At 39.1% G+C, this 20,263-nt stretch overlaps 1 protein-coding gene across 1 annotated transcript in view; it reads left to right on the top strand.

Annotated features, from left to right (window-relative positions):
* The window catches only part of SLC9A8 (solute carrier family 9 member A8), a gene marked incomplete in the record, with an annotated part of 719,342 nt that overhangs the window by 157,866 nt on the left and 541,213 nt on the right, over positions 1-20,263 (top strand). Inside the window, 1 exon segment of the mRNA XM_053691852.1 lies at positions 19,922-19,980. Within this exon segment, the coding sequence (XP_053547827.1) occupies positions 19,922-19,980 (59 nt within the window).

A 20,263-nucleotide genomic window follows, 5' to 3' on the forward strand; every position in this document is an offset into this window, starting at 1 on the left:
TCCACGCAAGAGTCACTAGAGAGGGAGGGATAAAATAAAGACAGCCAATTCCGCTGAAAATAATCCACACCCAAAATAAAGTTTAAATCTTATAATGAAAAAAACTGAAATTATAAGCAGAAGAATCATACTGAAACAGCTGCCTGAAGTACTTTTCTACCAAAAACTGCTTCAGAAGAAGAAAACACATCAAAATGGTAGAATTTAGTAAAAGTATGCAAAGAAGACCAAGTTGCTGCTTTGCAAATCTGATCAACCGAAGCTTCATTCCTAAACGCCCAGGAAGTAGAAACTGACCTAGTAGAATGAGCTGTAATCCTTTGAAGCGGAGTTTTACCCGACTCGACATAAGCATGATGAATCAAAGACTTTAACCAAGACGCCAAAGAAATGGCAGAGGCCTTCTGACCTTTTCTAGAACCGGAAAAGATAACAAATAGACTAGAAGTCTTTCGGAAATTTTTAGTAGCTTCAACATAATATTTCAAAGCTCTAACCACATCCAAAGAATGCAACAATCTTTCCTTAGGATTCTTAGGATTAGGACACAATGAAGGAACCACAATTTATCTACTAATGTTGTTAGAATTCACAACCTTAGGTAAAAATTGAAAAGAAGTTCGCAACACCACCTTATCCTGATGAAAAATCAGAAAAGGAGACTCACAAGAAAGAGCAGATAAATCAGAAACTCTTCTAGCAGAAGAGATGGCCAAAAGAAACAAAATTTTCCAAGAAAGTAATTTAATGACCAGTGAATGCATAGGTTCAAACGGAGGAGCTTGAAGAGCCCCCAGAACCAAATTCAAACTCCAAGGAGGAGAAATTTACTTAATAACAGATTTTATACGAACCAAAGCTTGTACAAAAATGAATAACAGGAAGACTAGAAATCTTTCTGTGAAAAAGAACAGAAAGAGCAGATATTTGTCCTTCAAGGAACTTGCAGACAAACCTTTATCCAAACCTTCCTGAAGAAACTGTAAAATTCTAGGAATTCTAAAAGAATGCCAAGAAAAAAGATGAGAAAAACACCAAGAAATGTAAATCTTCCAGACTCGATAATATATCTTCCTAGATACAGATTTACGAGCCTGTAGCATAGTATTAATCAGAGAGTCAGAGAAACCTCTATGACTGAGAATCAAGCGTTCAATCTCCATATCTTCAAATTTAAGGATTTGAGATCCTGATGGAAAAAAGGACCTTGTGATAGAAGGTCTGGTCTTAACGGAAGAGTCCACGATTGGCAAGTGGCCATCTGGACAAGATCCGCATACCAAAACCTGTGAGACCATGCTGGAGCCACCAGCAGAACAAACGAGCACTCCTTTAGAATCTTGGAAATTACTCTTGGAAGAAGAGCTAGAGACGGAAAGATATAGGCAGGATGATACTTCCAAGGAAGTGACAATGCATCCACTGCCTCCGCCTGAGGATCCCTGTATCTGGACAGATACCTGGGAAGCTTCTTGTTTAGATGAGAAGCCATCAGAACTATTTCTGGAAGTACCCACATTTGAACAATCTGAAGAAATACCTCTGGGTGAAGAGACCATTCGCCCGGATGTAACGTTTGGCGACTGAGATAATCCGCTTCCCAATTGTCTATACCTGGGATATGAACCGCAGAAATTAGACAGGAGCTGGATTCCGCCCATACCAGAATTCAAGATACTTCTTTCATAGCCAGAGGACTGTGAGTCCCTCCTAGTGACGTATGGGATAATGAATACCCAAGATGTGGATCTTCCACGCAAGAGTCACTAGAGAGGGAGGGATAAAATAAAGACAGCCAATTCCGCTGAAAATAATCCACACCCAAAATAAAGTTTAAATCTTATAATGAAAAAAACTGAAATTATAAGCAGAAGAATCATACTGAAACAGCTGCCTGAAGTACTTTTCTACCAAAAACTGCTTCAGAAGAAGAAAACACATCAAAATGGTAGAATTTAGTAAAAGTATGCAAAGAAGACCAAGTTGCTGCTTTGCAAATCTGATCAACCGAAGCTTCATTCCTAAACGCCCAGGAAGTAGAAACTGACCTAGTAGAATGAGCTGTAATCCTTTGAAGCGGAGTTTTACCCGACTCGACATAAGCATGATGAATCAAAGACTTTAACCAAGACGCCAAAGAAATGGCAGAGGCCTTCTGACCTTTTCTAGAACCGGAAAAGATAACAAATAGACTAGAAGTCTTTCGGAAATTTTTAGTAGCTTCAACATAATATTTCAAAGCTCTAACCACATCCAAAGAATGCAACAATCTTTCCTTAGGATTCTTAGGATTAGGACACAATGAAGGAACCACAATTTATCTACTAATGTTGTTAGAATTCACAACCTTAGGTAAAAATTGAAAAGAAGTTCGCAACACCACCTTATCCTGATGAAAAATCAGAAAAGGAGACTCACAAGAAAGAGCAGATAAATCAGAAACTCTTCTAGCAGAAGAGATGGCCAAAAGAAACAAAATTTTCCAAGAAAGTAATTTAATGACCAGTGAATGCATAGGTTCAAACGGAGGAGCTTGAAGAGCCCCCAGAACCAAATTCAAACTCCAAGGAGGAGAAATTTACTTAATAACAGATTTTATACGAACCAAAGCTTGTACAAAAATGAATAACAGGAAGACTAGAAATCTTTCTGTGAAAAAGAACAGAAAGAGCAGATATTTGTCCTTCAAGGAACTTGCAGACAAACCTTTATCCAAACCTTCCTGAAGAAACTGTAAAATTCTAGGAATTCTAAAAGAATGCCAAGAAAAAAGATGAGAAAAACACCAAGAAATGTAAATCTTCCAGACTCGATAATATATCTTCCTAGATACAGATTTACGAGCCTGTAGCATAGTATTAATCAGAGAGTCAGAGAAACCTCTATGACTGAGAATCAAGCGTTCAATCTCCATATCTTCAAATTTAAGGATTTGAGATCCTGATGGAAAAAAGGACCTTGTGATAGAAGGTCTGGTCTTAACGGAAGAGTCCACGATTGGCAAGTGGCCATCTGGACAAGATCCGCATACCAAAACCTGTGAGACCATGCTGGAGCCACCAGCAGAACAAACGAGCACTCCTTTAGAATCTTGGAAATTACTCTTGGAAGAAGAGCTAGAGACGGAAAGATATAGGCAGGATGATACTTCCAAGGAAGTGACAATGCATCCACTGCCTCCGCCTGAGGATCCCTGTATCTGGACAGATACCTGGGAAGCTTCTTGTTTAGATGAGAAGCCATCAGAACTATTTCTGGAAGTACCCACATTTGAACAATCTGAAGAAATACCTCTGGGTGAAGAGACCATTCGCCCGGATGTAACGTTTGGCGACTGAGATAATCCGCTTCCCAATTGTCTATACCTGGGATATGAACCGCAGAAATTAGACAGGAGCTGGATTCCGCCCATACCAGAATTCAAGATACTTCTTTCATAGCCAGAGGACTGTGAGTCCCTCCTTGATGATTGACATATGCCACAGTTGTGACATTGTCCGTCTGAAAACAAATGAACGACTTTCTCTTTAGAAGAGGCCATGACTGAAGAGCTCTGAAAATTGCACGGAGTTCCAAAATATTGATTGGTAATCTCACCTCCTGAGATTCCCAAACCCCTTGTGCTGTCAGAGACCCCCAAACAGCTCCCCAACCTGTCAGACTTGCATCTGTTGAAATCACAGTCCAGGTTGGAAGAACAAAAGAAGCCCCCCGAACTAAACGATGGTGGTCTGTCCACTACGTTAGAGAGTGTCGTACAATCGATTTTAAAGATATTAATTGAGATATCTTTGTACAATCCCTGCACCACTGGTTCAGCATACAGAGCCGAAGAGGTCGCATGTGAAAACGAGCAAAGGGGACCGCTTCCAATGCAGCAGTCATAAGACCTAAAATTTCCATGCATAAAGCTACCGAAGGGAAAGATTGAGACTGAAGGTTTTGACAAGCTGAAACCAATTTCAGACATCTCTTGTCCGTCAGAGACAGAGTCAAGGACACTGAATCTATCAGGAAACCTAAAAAGGTTACCCTTGTCTGAGGAATCAACAAACTTTTTGGTAAATTGATCCTCCAACCATGTTCTAGAAGAAACAACACTCATAAAAGACTGGAAAGGTTCTTTCTAGAGAAAATGAGCAAAGGGAATTGAATCCAATGCTGTGGCCATAAGACCTAAAACTTCTATGCATAAATAGCAACTGAAGGAAATAATAGAGACTAAAGGTACCGACAGACGGAACCCAATAGAATTATCCCTTGTCTGATAGAGACAAAGACAGTGACACAAACTATCTGGAAACCTAAAAAAGGTGACCCTTGTGTGAGGAATCAAGTGCTTTCGAAAAAAAGATCCTCTAACTATGTCCTGAAGAGCAAGTGAATCATATGAGATTCTGCATCCTCAGAAAATAATCTAAATGAAAACAGAAAAATGAAAATATGCATTTATTGTATCTAATGAAAACAAATAATGCTATCGATGACCATAAAAAGGCAAAATAGTTTGAATAAAACTCCAAACCCGGTTTCTAAAAAAGGAACTGGAAGAAATACCCCAGAAGATTCCAGGTCTGAGCAGCGCTTGAACCCCATGGGTGCCCAGCCATGCTTCAACATTACCTAAAATATATAGGACAGAAACACACTTAAAGTGTTAGCCTTACTGGAATAAAATCAAAGAAATTTGGACAAAATTGAACCAAATACATTTCAGAGAAGTCTTAACCTGCCCCTTACCAGCCAAGCTGGAATACGGCATGTACATCGCAATATTAGGGAGCTGATTTCGAGCCTCAATTATAAACATGTTACTTGGGAAAGAACTTAGGAATTCGTTCCTTAATAAGAACAACCAAACTAGAATAAGCTTAAAGTTTTAGTCGTAGAATTCAATCTTGAAGCCCAGAGTAACAGTTAAGAATTGATTATCTTAGAACAAAAGAAATATGGATTTTTTTTTATTTTTTTTTTTAAAAATCAAAAAATTCTTCTAGCTAAAATAGCTAAAGACATAGATTAACCCTCATTTGCGAAAATATTCAATAAAATGAAGATACAAATGAAATTATTAGCATGATAGTCCAGTTTAAAGGACCAGTCAATATAGTGGACTTGCATAATCAATAAACGCAAAACAGTAAGACAAATGCAACAGCACCTAGTCTAGTAAATGTTGTTCCTTAACAATGCTAAAATAAATCATAATCTGATACTTGATCTAAAAGTAAACAGAAAAAATGAAGCAATTGCAAGATCCAAATAAATCACAGGACCAAGAAAAGTACCTGAAACTAAATAATTTTCCATAAATAAGATACAACTATCTAAAGGAAAATAAATACTATTTTGCTATAGAAACAATAGCATAATTAGTAGAATTAGAGATAGCCCAATAAATTGGAGAACCCTCCAAATTGAATTTAACTGCTGGCAAAGAATATAGTTTAAAACCTTTGAAGAAGGAATAAAAGAAAATTCTCAGCCTATTCCATTACCTAGTATGGGGAATTGGAAAGAAAACCTCTGAAAACACAGAAGAAATAAATAGGCAGAAATAGTGTCAGCTAGTCTTAAAGAACTAGTTACCTTAATATCCAAAATAATCAACACCTTTTCAACAAAGAACAAATGTACTTTAATAATAGAAAAATAATAAAAAAGTAGATTTGTTAGTGTCAATATCTGATGAAGAAAATTTCTGAAAGAGAAAAAAACATCATCAGAGAAGGATAAAACAGTATGTTGTTGGTCATTTGAAACTTCAATAATTAAAAAAGAAGTGAAAAAGACCTAAAAATTTTATTAGAAAGCACGAAGTCAGACAAAGCCTTTAAAATAGAATCAGAAAAATATTTCTTATAAATCTTCTAAATATTTCTTGTACATAAGATGTAAGAATGGAAATATATAAAGCATAAACACTAATGGATTCTGCATGTAAAAGTATATCATAATAACTGATTACAAACCATAGCTAAAGATAAACATTTATAACATTTAAAATAAATGAACTTAGCTTTGGTAGAACTGAAACTCAGCTAAGCATTTTTCCATAAGTGGCTTCTGATTCAGGGTCAATCTGAGACATCTTGCAATATGTAATAGAAAAAACAACATATAAAGCAAAATTGATCAAATTCCTTAAATGACAGTTTCAGGAATGGGAAAAAAATGCCAATGAACAAGCTTCTAGCAACCAGAAGCAATAAACAATGAGACTTAAATATTGTGGAGACAACAATGACGCTCAAATTTTTTAGCGCCAAAAAAAAGCCGCCCACATTATTTGGCGCCTAAATGCTTTTGGCGCCAAAAATGGCGCCACATCCGGTAACGCCGACATTGTTTGGCGCAAAAACGTCAAAAAAATGACGCAACTTCCGGCGACACGTATGACGCTGGAAATGACAAGAAAATTTTTGCGCCAAGAAAGTCCGCGCCAAGAATGACGCAATAAAATAAAGCATTTTCAGCCCCCGCGAGCCTAACAGCCCACAGGAAAAAAGTCAAATTTTAAGGTAAGAAAAAATTGATTTATTCATATGCATTATCCCAAATATGAAACTGACTGTCTGAAAATAAGGAATGTTGAACATCCTGAATCAAGGCAAATAAATGTTTAAACACATATATTTAGAACTTTATATAAAAGTGCCCAACCGTAGCTTAGAGTGTCACAGAAAATAAGACTTACTTACCCCAGGACACTCATCTACATGTAGTAGAAAGCCAAACCAGTACTGAAACGAGAATCAGTAGAGGTAATGGTAAATATAAGAGTATATCGTCGATCTGAAAAGGGAGGTAAGAGATGAATCTCTACGACCGATAACAGAGAGCCTATGAAATAGACCCCGTAGAAGGAGATCATTGAATTCAAATAGGCAATACTCTCTTCACATCCCTCTGACATTCACTGCACGCTGAGAGGAAAACCGGGCTCCAACCTGCTGCGGAGCGCATATCAACGAAGAATCTAGCACAAACTTACTTCACCACCTCCTCAGGAGGCAAAGTTTGTAAAACTGATTTGTGGGTGTGGTGAGGGGTGTATTTATAGGCATTTTGAGGTTTGGGAAACTTTGCCCCTCCTGGTAGGAATGTATATCCCATACGTCACTAGCTCATGGACTCTTGCTAATTACATAAAAGAAATTTGTTTACCTGATAAATTTCTTTGTTTTCAGACAGTGTTTTTATATAAACCTCAGGCACCTCTGCACCTTGTGTTATTTCCTTTCTCTCCTTTTCCTTCGGTCGAATGACTGGGGGTTGTGGGAAGGGAGGTGATACTTAGCAGCTTTTCTGTGGTGCTCTTTGCCTCCTCCTGTTGGCCAGGAGTGATATTCCCAACAGTAATTGATGATCCGTGGACTCACCGTGTCAAGAAATAAATACATTTATCAGGTAAGCATATATTTTTTTTTTCTTTCATAATTCAGATGTAGCATGCAATTTTAAACATCTTTCTAATTTACTTCTATTTACTTCAACAAAGGATAAAATTGGAACAAAGCAAATTTTATAATAGAAGAAAAAATGTATGCGCTGTCTGAATCACAAAAGAAAATGTTTGGGTTTCATATTCCCTTAAAGGGATATGAAACCCAGAATTTTTCTTTTACGTTTCACATCATATAATTTTCAGACAGCTGCCAGTACCCAAGATGGCCCCCAATAAGGCAGAGGGGGAGGGTTAGAGAGCTGTTTTGGGGGGGGGGGGATCAGGGAGGTTGGGGGCTAAGGGGGGATCCTACATAGCAGCATATGTAAATATGCTAAAAAATATATTCAAAGATACCTTTTATTTTAGTACTGGCAGACTTTCTGTCAGTACTTAAGATGGCGGGACAATTGTGGGGTGGGGGAGGGAAGGGAGCTGTTTGGGAGGGATCAGGGGGTGTGATGTGTCAGGTGGGAGGCTGATCTCTACACTAAAGCTAAAATTAACCCTGCAAGCTCCCTACAAACTACCTAATTAACCCCTTCACTGCTAGCCATAATACACGTGTGATGCGCAGAGGCATTTAGCAGCCTTCTAATTACCAAATAGCGACGCCAAAGCCATACATGTCTGCTATTTCTAAAGAAAGGGGATCCCAGAGAAGCATTTGCAATCAATTGTGCCATAATTGCACAAGCTGTTTGTAAATAATTTCAGTGAGAAACCTAAAATTGTGAAAAATTTTACTTTTTTTTTAATTTGATCGCATTTGGCAGTGAAATGGTGGCATGAAATATACCAAAATGGGCCTAGATCAATACTTGGGGTTGTCTACTACACTACAGCTAAAATTAACCCTAGAAGCTCCCTACATACTCCCTAATTAAGCCATTCACTGCTGGGCATAATACACATGTGGTGCGCAGTGGCATTTAGCAGCCTTCTAATTACCAAAAAGCAACGCCAAAGCCATACATGTCTGCTATTTCTAAAGAAAGGGTATCCCAGAGAAGCATTTACAACCATTTATGCCATAATTGCATACGTTGTTTGTAAATAATTTCAGTGAGAAACCTAAAGTTTGTGAAAAAAATTGTGAAAAAGTGAACAATTTTTTTTATTTGATCGCATTTGGCGGTGAAATGGTGGCATGAAATATGCCCAAATGGGTCTAGATCAATACTTTGGGATGTCTTCTAAAAAAATATATACATGTCAAAGGATTTTCAGGGATTCCTGACAGATATTAGTGTCCCAATATAACTAGCGCTAATTTTGAAAAAAAGTGGTTTGGAAATAGCAAAGTGCTACTTGTATTTATTGCTTTGTAACTTGCAAAAAAGCAAAGAAAATGTAAATATTGGGTATTTCTAAACTCAGGACAAAATTTAGAAACTATTTAGAATGGGTGATTTTTGGTGGTTGTAGATGTGTAGCATATTTTGGGGGTCAAAGTTAGAAAAAGTGTGTGTTTTTCCATTTTTCATCATATTTTGTATTTTTTTTATAGCAAATTATAAGATATGATGAAAATAATAGTAGATTTTGAAAGTCCATTTAATGGCGAGAAAACCAGTATATAATATATGTGGGTACAGTAAATGAGTAAGAGGAAAATTACAGCTAAACACAAACACCGCAAAAATGTGAAAAAATAGCCTTGGTCCCAAACGGATAGAAAATGGAAAAGTGCTGTGGTCATTAAGGGGTTAAGTGTGCTTTTTAAATTTCATTGGAATCATTATTGCAGTATTTTTCCATTGCAAAATTACTTGTTTGAAAAGTTATTGCTACTTTAGTGATAACATACCTTGCTCATTTGATCTTCCAAGCGTACAATTAGTAGGCCTCCTGCACACAAGAATGTGAACTAAGAGCTGGTGATCTGAAGCGTATGCATTTCAAATTCTACAGTTTTGTTCATTGTAGCAGCTCAGTCTACTAGTTGCCTATTTTGAAATACTTTGGTAAATAAAGAGAGCGGATGGACCAAGTCTTATATACGAGTATCATTAAATTGGGTAATACTAACAACTATTACTATTCAGCTGCCGATTTGGTCGATTCTGAGAGCGAGCGATGAAAAAGCGATTTGAGTCCCACTGGGTGTTATATAAATACTAGTTGTAATTATTATTATTATTATTTGCTTTATAATTCTATTCATGTTGAGAATATTTCTCAGACTAAATAGATTTACAGGCCTCAATAGAATTACACAGTTTCAATGACAATTGAAGTGCTCAAATTTTCCTCTTCTTGGCTACTTCAGCAGTTTATATATAATACACAGGGCTTTCCAGTCTACTGTGTAATCTCTTTCACTTTGGAGGTCAGCCACTTTTTTTAAATTTTTGTTTTGTGCTTTAGCATGATTGATTTTTATCAACATTCCCTGTGCGCATGGAAAACATATTGCTTTCTCCTACATTGGTGTATCCGGTCCACAGCTTCATCCTTACTTGTGGGATATTCTCAATCCCTACATGAAGTGGCAAAGAGAGCACACAGCAGAGCTGTCCATATAGCTCCCCTCAGGCTCCGCCCCCCCAGTCATTCTCTTTGCCTCTCTAACTAGTAGCATCTCCACGGGGGTGGTAAAGAGTATGTGGTGTTAGTTATAGTTTTTTATTTCTTCTATCAAGAGTTTGTTATTTTAAAATAGTGCCGGCTTGTACTATTTACTCTGCAGCAGAAAGTGATGAAGATTTCTGCTGAGAGGAATATGATTTTAGCACCAGTAACTAAAATCCATTGCTGTTCCCACGCAGGACTGCTGAATACCAGAGAACTTCAGTTGGGGGGAACAGTTTGCAGGCTTAACTGCTTCAGGTATGATCAGTCATTTTTCTAACAAGACCAAGTAATGCTAGAAGACTGTCAGAAATCCCCTCAGGGATAGGTAAGCCATTTTTCTTAGACTCTGTATAAAATGATGGCTTATATTAAGGGCTCTATGCTGGTTGACACTATTGTGGGCTTAATCGATTGCTTTTTAGCATGTTTTCAGTATATATAAGGTGTTTTTTCAGACTTTGAAACACTTATGGGGTTTAATATTGTGCCTGGCACTTATTTGGACACCTAATCTAGTCTAAAAGGCCCCTCCACTCTGGAATGAAGAGGGAGGAGGCCTCATTTTCGCGCCTCAATTGCGCAGTTGTTTTGACTAGGCAGTTCATGCAGCTTCACGTGGGGAGTCCTGAGACATCAGAAAGGACTTCAGAGAGGCTTATTTCCTACTTAAATAATCCCTAAGGAAGGTAACAGCCACAGTAGAGGCTGTGGCATTGTACTGTAGTGTTTTTAACCGGTTAACTGCTGTTATTAGCTCCGTTTGGGCATTAAGGGGTTAATTGGTCTGAAAATTTGTGTGCAATCTTTTCAAAGCATTAAGACACTGTGGTGAAAATTTAATTAAAATCGGATGTTTTTTTGATGGTTTTTGATGTTTTTTTTGATGTTTCAGTAATAAAGTGTGCAGTTTTATTATTTAAAGAGACAGTAACGTTTTTGTCAAAAATAATTTTTATTGCATTGAAGTTCTGTCTAAGTCTGTAAAACATGTCTGACCCTTCAGATAGCCTATGTTCTGTATGTTTAAAGGCCAAGGTGGTTCCCCTATTAAATTTATGTGTGAAGTGTGCCATAGCGTCCAAACAGCTTAAGGACCGTACAATCACGCTTAAAGATGTAGCCCAAGATGATTCTTTAGCTGAAGGTAGTGAGGATAGCCCGCTATCCCCTCCTTCTGTGTCAACACCAGCTATGCCCGCGCAAGCGATGCCCAGTACATCTAGCGCACCAATTGCTATTACTATGCAACAGTTAGCAGCAGTAATGGATAATTCTCTCGCAGCATTTTTATCCAAACTGCCAGCTTTTCCAAGGAAGCGTGATTGCTCAGTTTTAAATACAGAAAATGAGCAAGCAGACGCAGAGGATAATTTATCTGTAGTACCCTCACATCAATCTGACTTGGCGGTGAGGGAGGGCCTGTCTGAGGGAGAAATTTCTGACACAGGAAAAGTTTCTCAGCAGGCAGAGCCTGATACCATAGCATTTAAATTTAAGCTAGAACACCTCTGCGCCCTACTTAAGGAGGTCCTAGCTACGCTTGATGATTGTGACCCTTTGGTGGTCCCAGAAAAATTGTGTAAAATGGACAAATTCCTAGAGGTCCCAGTACACACTGATGCGTTTCCGATACCTAAGAGGGTGGCGGATATCGTGACTAAGGAGTGGGAGAAGCCAGGTGTACCTTTTGTTCCCCCTCCTATATTTAAGAAAATGTTCCCAATTGTTGACCCCAGAAGGGACGCGTGGCAGACGGTCCCTAAGGTAGAGGGGGCAGTTTAAACGCTAGCTAAGCGCACGACTATACCAATAGAAGACAGTTGCGCTTTCAAAGATCCTATGGATAAAAAATTAGAAGGTTTACTTAAGAAAATTTTTGTTCAACAAGGTTTTCTTCTTCAACCAATTTCTTGCATTATTCCTGTAACCACTGCAGCGGCTTTTTGGTTTGAGGAACTAGAAAACTCGCTCCAGAAGGAGACTTCTTATGATGAAGTCATGGACAGAATTCACGCCCTGAAGTTGGCTAATTCTTTCATTACAGATGCCGCCTTGCAGTTAGCTAAATTAGCGGCGAAAAATTCTGGTTTCACAATCGTGGCGCGCAGAGCGCTTTGGCTAAAATCTTTGTCGGCGGATGTGTCGTCCAAAACAAAATTGCTTAATATTCCTTTCAAGGGTAAGACCCTATTCGGGCCAGAGTTGAAAGAAATAATTTCAGATCTCACTGGGGGAAAGGGCCATGCCCTTCCACAGGATAGACCTTTCAAAGCTAAAAATAAGTCTAATTTTCGTTCCTTTTGCAAATTTCAGGAACGGACCTGCTTCTACCTCTACAGCCACTAGGCAAGAGGGTAACGCATCCCAGCCCAAACCAGCATGGAAACCATTGCAAGGCTGGAACAAGGGTAAACAGGCCAAGAAGCCTGCTGCTGCTACCAAGACAGCATGAAGGGGTAGCCCCCGATCCGGGACCGGATCTAGTAGGGGGCAGACTTTCTCTCTTTGCTCAGGCTTGGGCAAGAGATGTTCCGGACCCCTGGGCACTAGAAATTGTCTCTCGGGTATCTTCTAGAATTCAAGGACTTTCCTCCAAAGGGAAGGTTCCACATGTCTCGCTTATCTTTAGACCAGATAAAGAGACAGGCATTCTTACATTGCGTAGAAGACCTTTTAAAAATGGGAGTGATACACCCAGTTCCGACAGCAGAACAAGGACTGGGTTTTTACTCAAACCTGTTTGTAGTTCCCAAAAAAGAAGGAACTTTCAGGCCAATTCTGGATTTAAAAATCCTAAACAAATTCCTCAGAGTTCCATCATTCAAAATGGAAACCATTCGGACAATTTTACCAATGATCCAGGAGGGTCAATATATGACTACCGTGGACTTAAAGGATGCGTACCTGCATATTCCTATCCACAAAGATCACCATCAGTTCCTAAGGTTCGCCTTTCTGGACAAGCATTACCAGTTCGTGGCTCTTCCCTTCGGATTGGCCACTGCCCCCAGAATTTTCACAAAGGTGCTAGGGTCCCTGCTAGCGGTGCTAAGGCCAAGGGGCATTGCTGTAGCACCTTACCTAGACGACATCTTAATACAAGCGTCGTCCTTTCACAAAGCAAAGGCTCATACGGACATTGTTCTAGCCTTTCTAAGGTCTCACGGGTGGAAGGTGAACATAGAAAAGAGTTCTCTGTCCTCGTTCACAAGGGTTCCCTTCCTGGGAACAATAATAGACTCAGTAGAAATGAAGATCTTTCTGACGGAGGTCAGGAAGTTAAAACTTCTGAACACTTGTCGAGTTCTTCAATCCATTCCTCAACCCTCCATAGCTCAGTGCATGGAGGTAATAGGACTAATGGTTGCGGCAATGGACGTGCTTCCATTTGCATGCTCAAACAGTGGAATGGGGATTATGCAGATTTGTCTCCCCAGATACAAATGGACCAGAAAACCAGAGACTCACTCCTCTGGTGGTTGTCTCAGGATCACCTATCTCAGGGAATGAGTTTCCGCAGACCGAGTGGATCATTGTCACGACCGACGCCAGCCTCTTAGGCTGGAGTGCGGTCTGGGAGTCCCTGAAAGCTCAGGGTCTTTGGTCTCGGGAAGAATCTCTTCTCCCGATAAATATTTTGGAATTGAGAGCGATATTCAATGCGCTCCAGGCATGGCCTCAACTAGCGGAGGCCAAATTCATCAGATTTCAGTCGGACAACATGATTACTGTAGCGTACATCAATCATCAGGGATGAACAAAGAGTTCCCTGGCGATGAGGGAGGTATCCAAGATCATCAAATGGGCAGAGGATCACTCCTGCCATCTATCAGCAATTCACATCCCAGGAGTGGACAACTGGGAAGCGGATTATCTGAGTCGTCAGACTTTCCATCCGGGGGAGTGGGAACTTCACCCGGAGGTTTTTGCCCAGTTAGCTCAACTATGGGGCCTTCCAGATCTGGATCTGATGGCGTCACGTCAGAACTCCAAAGTTCCACGTTACGGGTCCAGGTCCAGGGATCCCAAGGCGACATTGGTAGATGCCTTAGTGGCGCCTTGGTCGTTCAGTCTAGCTTATGTCTTTCCACCGTTTCCTCTTCTCTCCCGGCTAGTAGCCAGGATCAAACAGGAGAAGGCTTCAGTAATTCTTATAGCTCCTGCGTGGCCACGCAGGACTTGGTATGCAGACCTGGTGAATATGTCATCGGTTCCACCATGGAAGCTACCTTTGAGGCAGGACCTTCTAATCCAAGGTCCATTCGAACATCCAAACCTAGTTTCTCTGCAACTGACTGCTTGGAGATTGAACGCTTGATTCTAGCTAAGCGTGGGTTTTCGGAATCAGTTATAGATACTCTGATTCAGGCTAGAAAGCCTGTCACCAGGAAAATTTATCATAAGATATGGCGGAAATATCTTTACTGGTGCAAATCCAAGGGTTACTCATGGAGTAAGATTAGGATTCCAAGGATACTATCTTTTCTCCAAGAAGGATTGTAGAAAGGTCTGTCAGCTAGTTCCTTAAAAGGACAGATATCTGCTCTGTCTTTTTTGTTACACAAGCGTCTGGCAGCCATGCCAGATATTCAGGCGTTTGTACAGGCTTTAGTCAGAATCAAGCCTGTCTACAGACCTGTGGCTCCTCCATGGAGTCTAAATTTAGTTCTTTCAGTTCTTCAAGGGGTTCCGTTTGAACCTCTACATTCCATAGATATCAAGTTACTATCTTGGAAAGTTTTGTTTTTGGTTGCTATTTCTTCTGCTAGAAGAGTTTCTGAATTGTCTGCTTTGCAGTGTAATTTACCCTATCTGGTGTTTCATACAGATAAGGTCGTTTTACATACCAAGCCTGGTTTTCTTCAAAAAGTGGTTTCCAATAAGAATATTAACCAGGAAATAGTTGTTCCTTCTCTGTGTCCTAATCCAGTTTCTAACAAGGAAGTCTGTTACACAATCTTGATGTGGTTCGTGCTTTGAAGTTTTATCTAAAAGCAACTAAAGACTTCAGACAAACATCGTCCTTGTTTGTCGTCTATTCTGGCAAGAGGAGAGGTCAAAAGGCGACTGCGACCTCTCTGTCTTTCTGGCTGAAAAGCATCATCCGGTTGGCTTATGAGATTGCTGGAAGGCAGCCTCCTGAACGAATTACAGCTCACTCTACTAGAGCTGTGGCTTCCACATGGGCTTTCAAGAATGAGGCTTCTGTTGAACAGATCTGTAAGGCAGCGACTTGGTCTTCACTGCATACATTTGCCAAATTTTACAAATTCAATACTTTTGCTTCTTCGGAGGCTATTTTTGGGAGGTTTTACAAGCAGTGGTGCCTTCCGTTTAGGTTACCTGACTTGTTCCCTCCCTTCATCCGTGTCCTAAAGCTTTGGTATTGGTTCCCACAAGTAAGGATGAAGCCGTGGACCGGATACACCAATGTAGGAGAAAACTAATTTATGTTTACCTGATAAATTTCTTTCTCCTACTGTGTATCCGGTCCACGGCCCACCCTGGCATTTGGTCAGGTTTAAATTTATTTTTGTAAACTACAGTCACCACTGCACCCTATGGTTCTCCTTTTTCTCCTAACCGTCGGTCGAATGACTGGGGTGGGCGGAGCCTGAGGGGAGCTATATTGACAGCTCTGCTGTGTGCTCTCTTTGCCACTTCCTGTAGGGATTGAGAATATCCCACAAGTAAGGATGAAGCCGTGGACCGGATACACCGTAGGAGAAAGAAATTTATCAGGTAAACATAAATTCTGTTTTTAGTTTCTTGGTATTGAGCTATGTTCTCTATTACCTGACCAATATATTTTAACTGGAGGATTTGGAAAATAAATGGTATCTAAAAAGTAATATTGCCAAGAGCAAAATGATGCATTAAGGATCTGAAGGCCAATTATAGTCTCAATGGTACATTACTGACTGTAACTAAAGAGGACATGTGAATTATTATTACAGATGAATTAAAATATGGTAGACAATTCAGCAGCGCATTATACATTATAAGGTCACTGGTAGCCAGTAGCTCAATACTGACTGACATTTTGTAAATGGGGTTGACGCACATATGAACAGTTATTCACTCCTGCTACATTTTTTGGAGATTTGATCTTGCCACAGTTTAAAATCCCCATGCCAACAGATACAGAGTAAATGTAACATTCGATTATCATAACACACTAACATAAGGAAACGTGCTTTGTATAATGTGCACATTCTTTTAACTTCATTGAGATTCATTGCACTTCTGTAAAAGACTAAGTAGTTTTAAAAGCTACAAGTTCTGTGGGCTCCATTTTCTAAAGGGATATAAACCCCAAAAATCTTCTTTTAAAATTTAGACAGAACATACAATTTTTTAAAATTTCCAGAATTAATTCTATTATCAAATATACTTCGTTCTCATGGTATTCTTTATTAAAGAGATGCCTAGGCAGGCATCTGGAGCACTACATGACAGGAATTAGTGCGGCCATCTAGTGCTCTGGCAAATTGATCACTTTCTTTAAAATCTGCTCCCATATAGTGCTCCAGACATGGGCAGGCTCTTGAGCTTGCGCCCCTGCTTTTTAACAAACAATACCAAGGGAACAAATACAAATTCATAATAGAAGTAAATTCAAAAGTTTTTTAAAAAAAATTGCATTCTCTATCTGAATAATGAAAGAAACATTTTGGGTCTCATATTCCTTTAACCCCTTGAGTGCTAATGACGGCTCTGAGCCGTTGCAGAGTTTCAAACTCAGGTGCTAACGACGGTTCAGAGCCTTTGCTAGCACTCTCCCACCTTGAGGTAGATCTGGGGGCTCCTACCCCGGCGATCGGGCCTGTATAGTGACAGGGGCTTCACGTTATACGCGGTGACGTCACGTGCAATGACGTAATGATGTCACCGCGCAACTTTTTACTTAACAATGTTAAGTATAGGAAAAGGGGGCATGCTGCTTAGAAGCCTGTATCTCAGGCATCTAAGCAGCTACAGACCCCCAAGACCCACCGTTTGAAAAGGTAATCACCTAACCTTTCCAACAGTGTAAGTCTTGGGGATCTGGAAAAATAAAAAATAAAGTAAAAAAATTAAAAAAAAACCTTTGAACAGCTTAGCACTCAAAGGGTTAGGCTGTGAGAGCAGCTTTGGAGCCAGAACATTTCAGGTTAACGCTAGTTAAGTAGCTGCAGTATTAAGACCACTGCTAAATAATCCTCTCGCCACCTAAACTGTGCTGCCGTCTGAGATTGGCCAGTGTTCTGGCAGATCAGCCAATACCGTCACATCCAGTGATGTGGAATCAGCATGGGCTTCCCCGCGTCACTGCATTTCATTCGCTGCACGTCACTGTGTTGTTAAAAAGACATATATACAATGCACTTTAATTCCACCATCTTCACTATTTTTTTGCCTTCGCCTGGGAGTTTATTCCACAAGGTTCACTTGGGGTGGATGCCAGAGGATCGGCAGGGCACTCCCTTTGAACCCCCCAGACGGAAGCAAAAAAATAATGAAAGGGGGGGGGGGCACTATAGTGCATCTTATATATGTGTGTGGTTAACAAGCAGTTCTGTTGTCGACTGAGTGGTGTGGGCAGAATTGGCTGATATGAAAGAGTCGTGGCATTTTGAAAGCAGTGACGCATGCGCAGTGTTTGAATTTGCGGTCAAACAGCTTATTCTACGTCACCGGAAGTGACGGAATTGGCTAATCTGAGGAATTGGGATGATTGAAATCTACCACACTTTAAGTGACAGAGAAGTTAAGTAGCAGTGTATTGCTGTCCCCTTGCGGCGAGGCCGGGTGGACAAGGTTTATGATAGGAAACCTTGTCGGCTCGGCACTTAATAAATTGAGCATATCTGCATTGGATACTCTTGTAATAGTTAAATGGTAACTGTTACAAACGAAAAAAGGCAATGTGACACGTTCTATAAATAGCAGAGTTTACTTGAACAATGCGTCATCTGGGCTTAGAGAAAGTACTTAAAATTATAATGAAAACTTGTATTTGAAGAGTACTGGTGACAGAGGAACACATTTAGAGAAGTCAAAGTGTTACTTTCATTTGCCACATGTAAGCAATTATTACATACATTATTTTTATTGCTGTTAACTTGATTAAGTGTTAAAATGAAAACACAAAAATGTTATTCTTGTAAATGGCAATATGCTTTCTGGCCTGTTATTTAACTCAGATTATAGAAACCTTCAAAATGTTTCCAGAGCTTTTCTTTCCTTATATCATACAATAAGCTGGTGTGCATCTGGCTTTGCCTGTGGATGGTCATCTGTTATCTTCAGATTAGTTTATATTTATGTAAAAACAAATCTTTGTCATTTGTTTTATTCCCAATAATGTAAATATATGATAAAACACGCTAGTCCATTATACAAACATAAAAATAGTAAACCAATGAAGTCATTTATTTTTAAAATTATTACAAAAAGTCCCAAAAGCCTACAACACACTTTCACCATTTATTAAAATGTTGTAGGTGAATGATGCCACCTTTTGTCACCTGTGTGTATTTTAGGCTCTCCACCCAGTGAGAATATTAGAGGAATGTACTATATGTGCTTATCTGGCAAATGGTAAGTAGCTCAGGACACACAATTAATAACAACCCAGACATGTCCTCTTATTTCTGGCAGTACCATTATGCCAACAAAACAAGTATTTGTTTTACATTTGGGGAATTTTTATTATGTAAATGTGGTGGTAACCTTAGCAAATGAGAGGTGATCTATATGTAGCCAGGACCACTAATTCTTTCTGAAACACATTTCCTGGTGTCATCTGTGGGATGACTTCCCCACGGTCAACAGGAATGTGCATAGGATGCTATACAGACATTCCTATTGCACCATATAACTTCCGGTTTGCTTGCATTTGTATTATGAAATTCCGTAGTGTTTGGTTTTAATGTAATAAGAGCATTATTAGTGGGCTTTTCCTTCACATATAAGATAGGCATCCTTCCTTTTAAAAGTAAATCTGTTTGGACCAACACTGCTTATAATTAGTCTATAAATGATACTAGGGATAAAGTTTCTACATTACACCTTAAGTGTAAAAAATGTGGTATGGGAAAATAGGCTAATAATGTTCAGCAGTAAAATCATTCAGGACATTTCCTTACAGACACATCCTAAACAACATATCAGGAGCTGAGTAGGTTGCATAGATAGAAATTAGTTCTTAAAGGGACACTATAATGTAAAATTGGTTTCTCCTTAATTTATTTCTAACTTCCTGCTATACAAGCTGTAAAGTGTTAGATGTATGATAAATTGCTCCATTTGTTTTTTATGCAAACGAAACAGATGGTTTTGTTCATTGAAACAACAACAACCTATTTAAAAGGGTTTAGCTTGCAGGGAGAACAGGCCTCCTTATCTTTATCTTTATACATACAAACTTCCTTGTTTTATTTCTTTCTGTAAACACAAATGCCAATACTTAGAGAAGAATAAAAAATGAACATTTTAGTACTTATCTCTCCACCCCCACTGGGAACATGATTATTGCTTCTGCCTCTTGTTCACATAGCTTTTCTATGGAGGATACAGCAGTATTCATATTTTCAGTTTAGATGGTAGTTTCAATAGGCAAAATCAGCTGTTTCAAATGACAAAATAAAAGTAAGGATGTTATTTGTAAACTATTTAATTGGAAACACATTAAAAGGTAGCACATTTTACATTACACTGTCCATTTAATATGTTTGATGAGTGTGTTACGTTTAGTGCTTGATCATTTATAACTTCTCAAGGCTAAATTGTCATCACTACTTGGCAATATACAATTCATGCAGAGTCACTGTTCATATTGCTTTCATTAAATAGTTATTTAGATGCCAAATTCCTGTGAAACCCTAAATTAATGTTTTTGTTTTTATTTTTCAGGAATTTTAATTGGAGCTGTAATAAAGATCATAGAGTCTCAAAAACTAGCCAATTGGAAGGTATGGATTGTTGGTATCATGAAATACTTACTCTGTATGAATCATTACGTATTTGCAAAATGACATGTATTGCTTATTTTTAAGTGATGAGAACTAATTGAAGTTTTGTTTCACAAACGCTAATTTGGAGAGTTTTTTTAAAGCCTCTGTGGTTATAATTCAATAGCTTCTGGCTATGTTCAATAAAAATATGTGCTTTTGAAGTCTTCATATGCAGAAAATAGACAATATTGTATTTACAAGATATTTCTTCTGTCTTGCTTTATTATTTGCCAAATGTAAA

This window comes from Bombina bombina, chromosome 1 (genome assembly GCF_027579735.1).
Source record: "Bombina bombina isolate aBomBom1 chromosome 1, aBomBom1.pri, whole genome shotgun sequence".
NCBI lineage: Eukaryota > Metazoa > Chordata > Amphibia > Anura > Bombinatoridae > Bombina > Bombina bombina.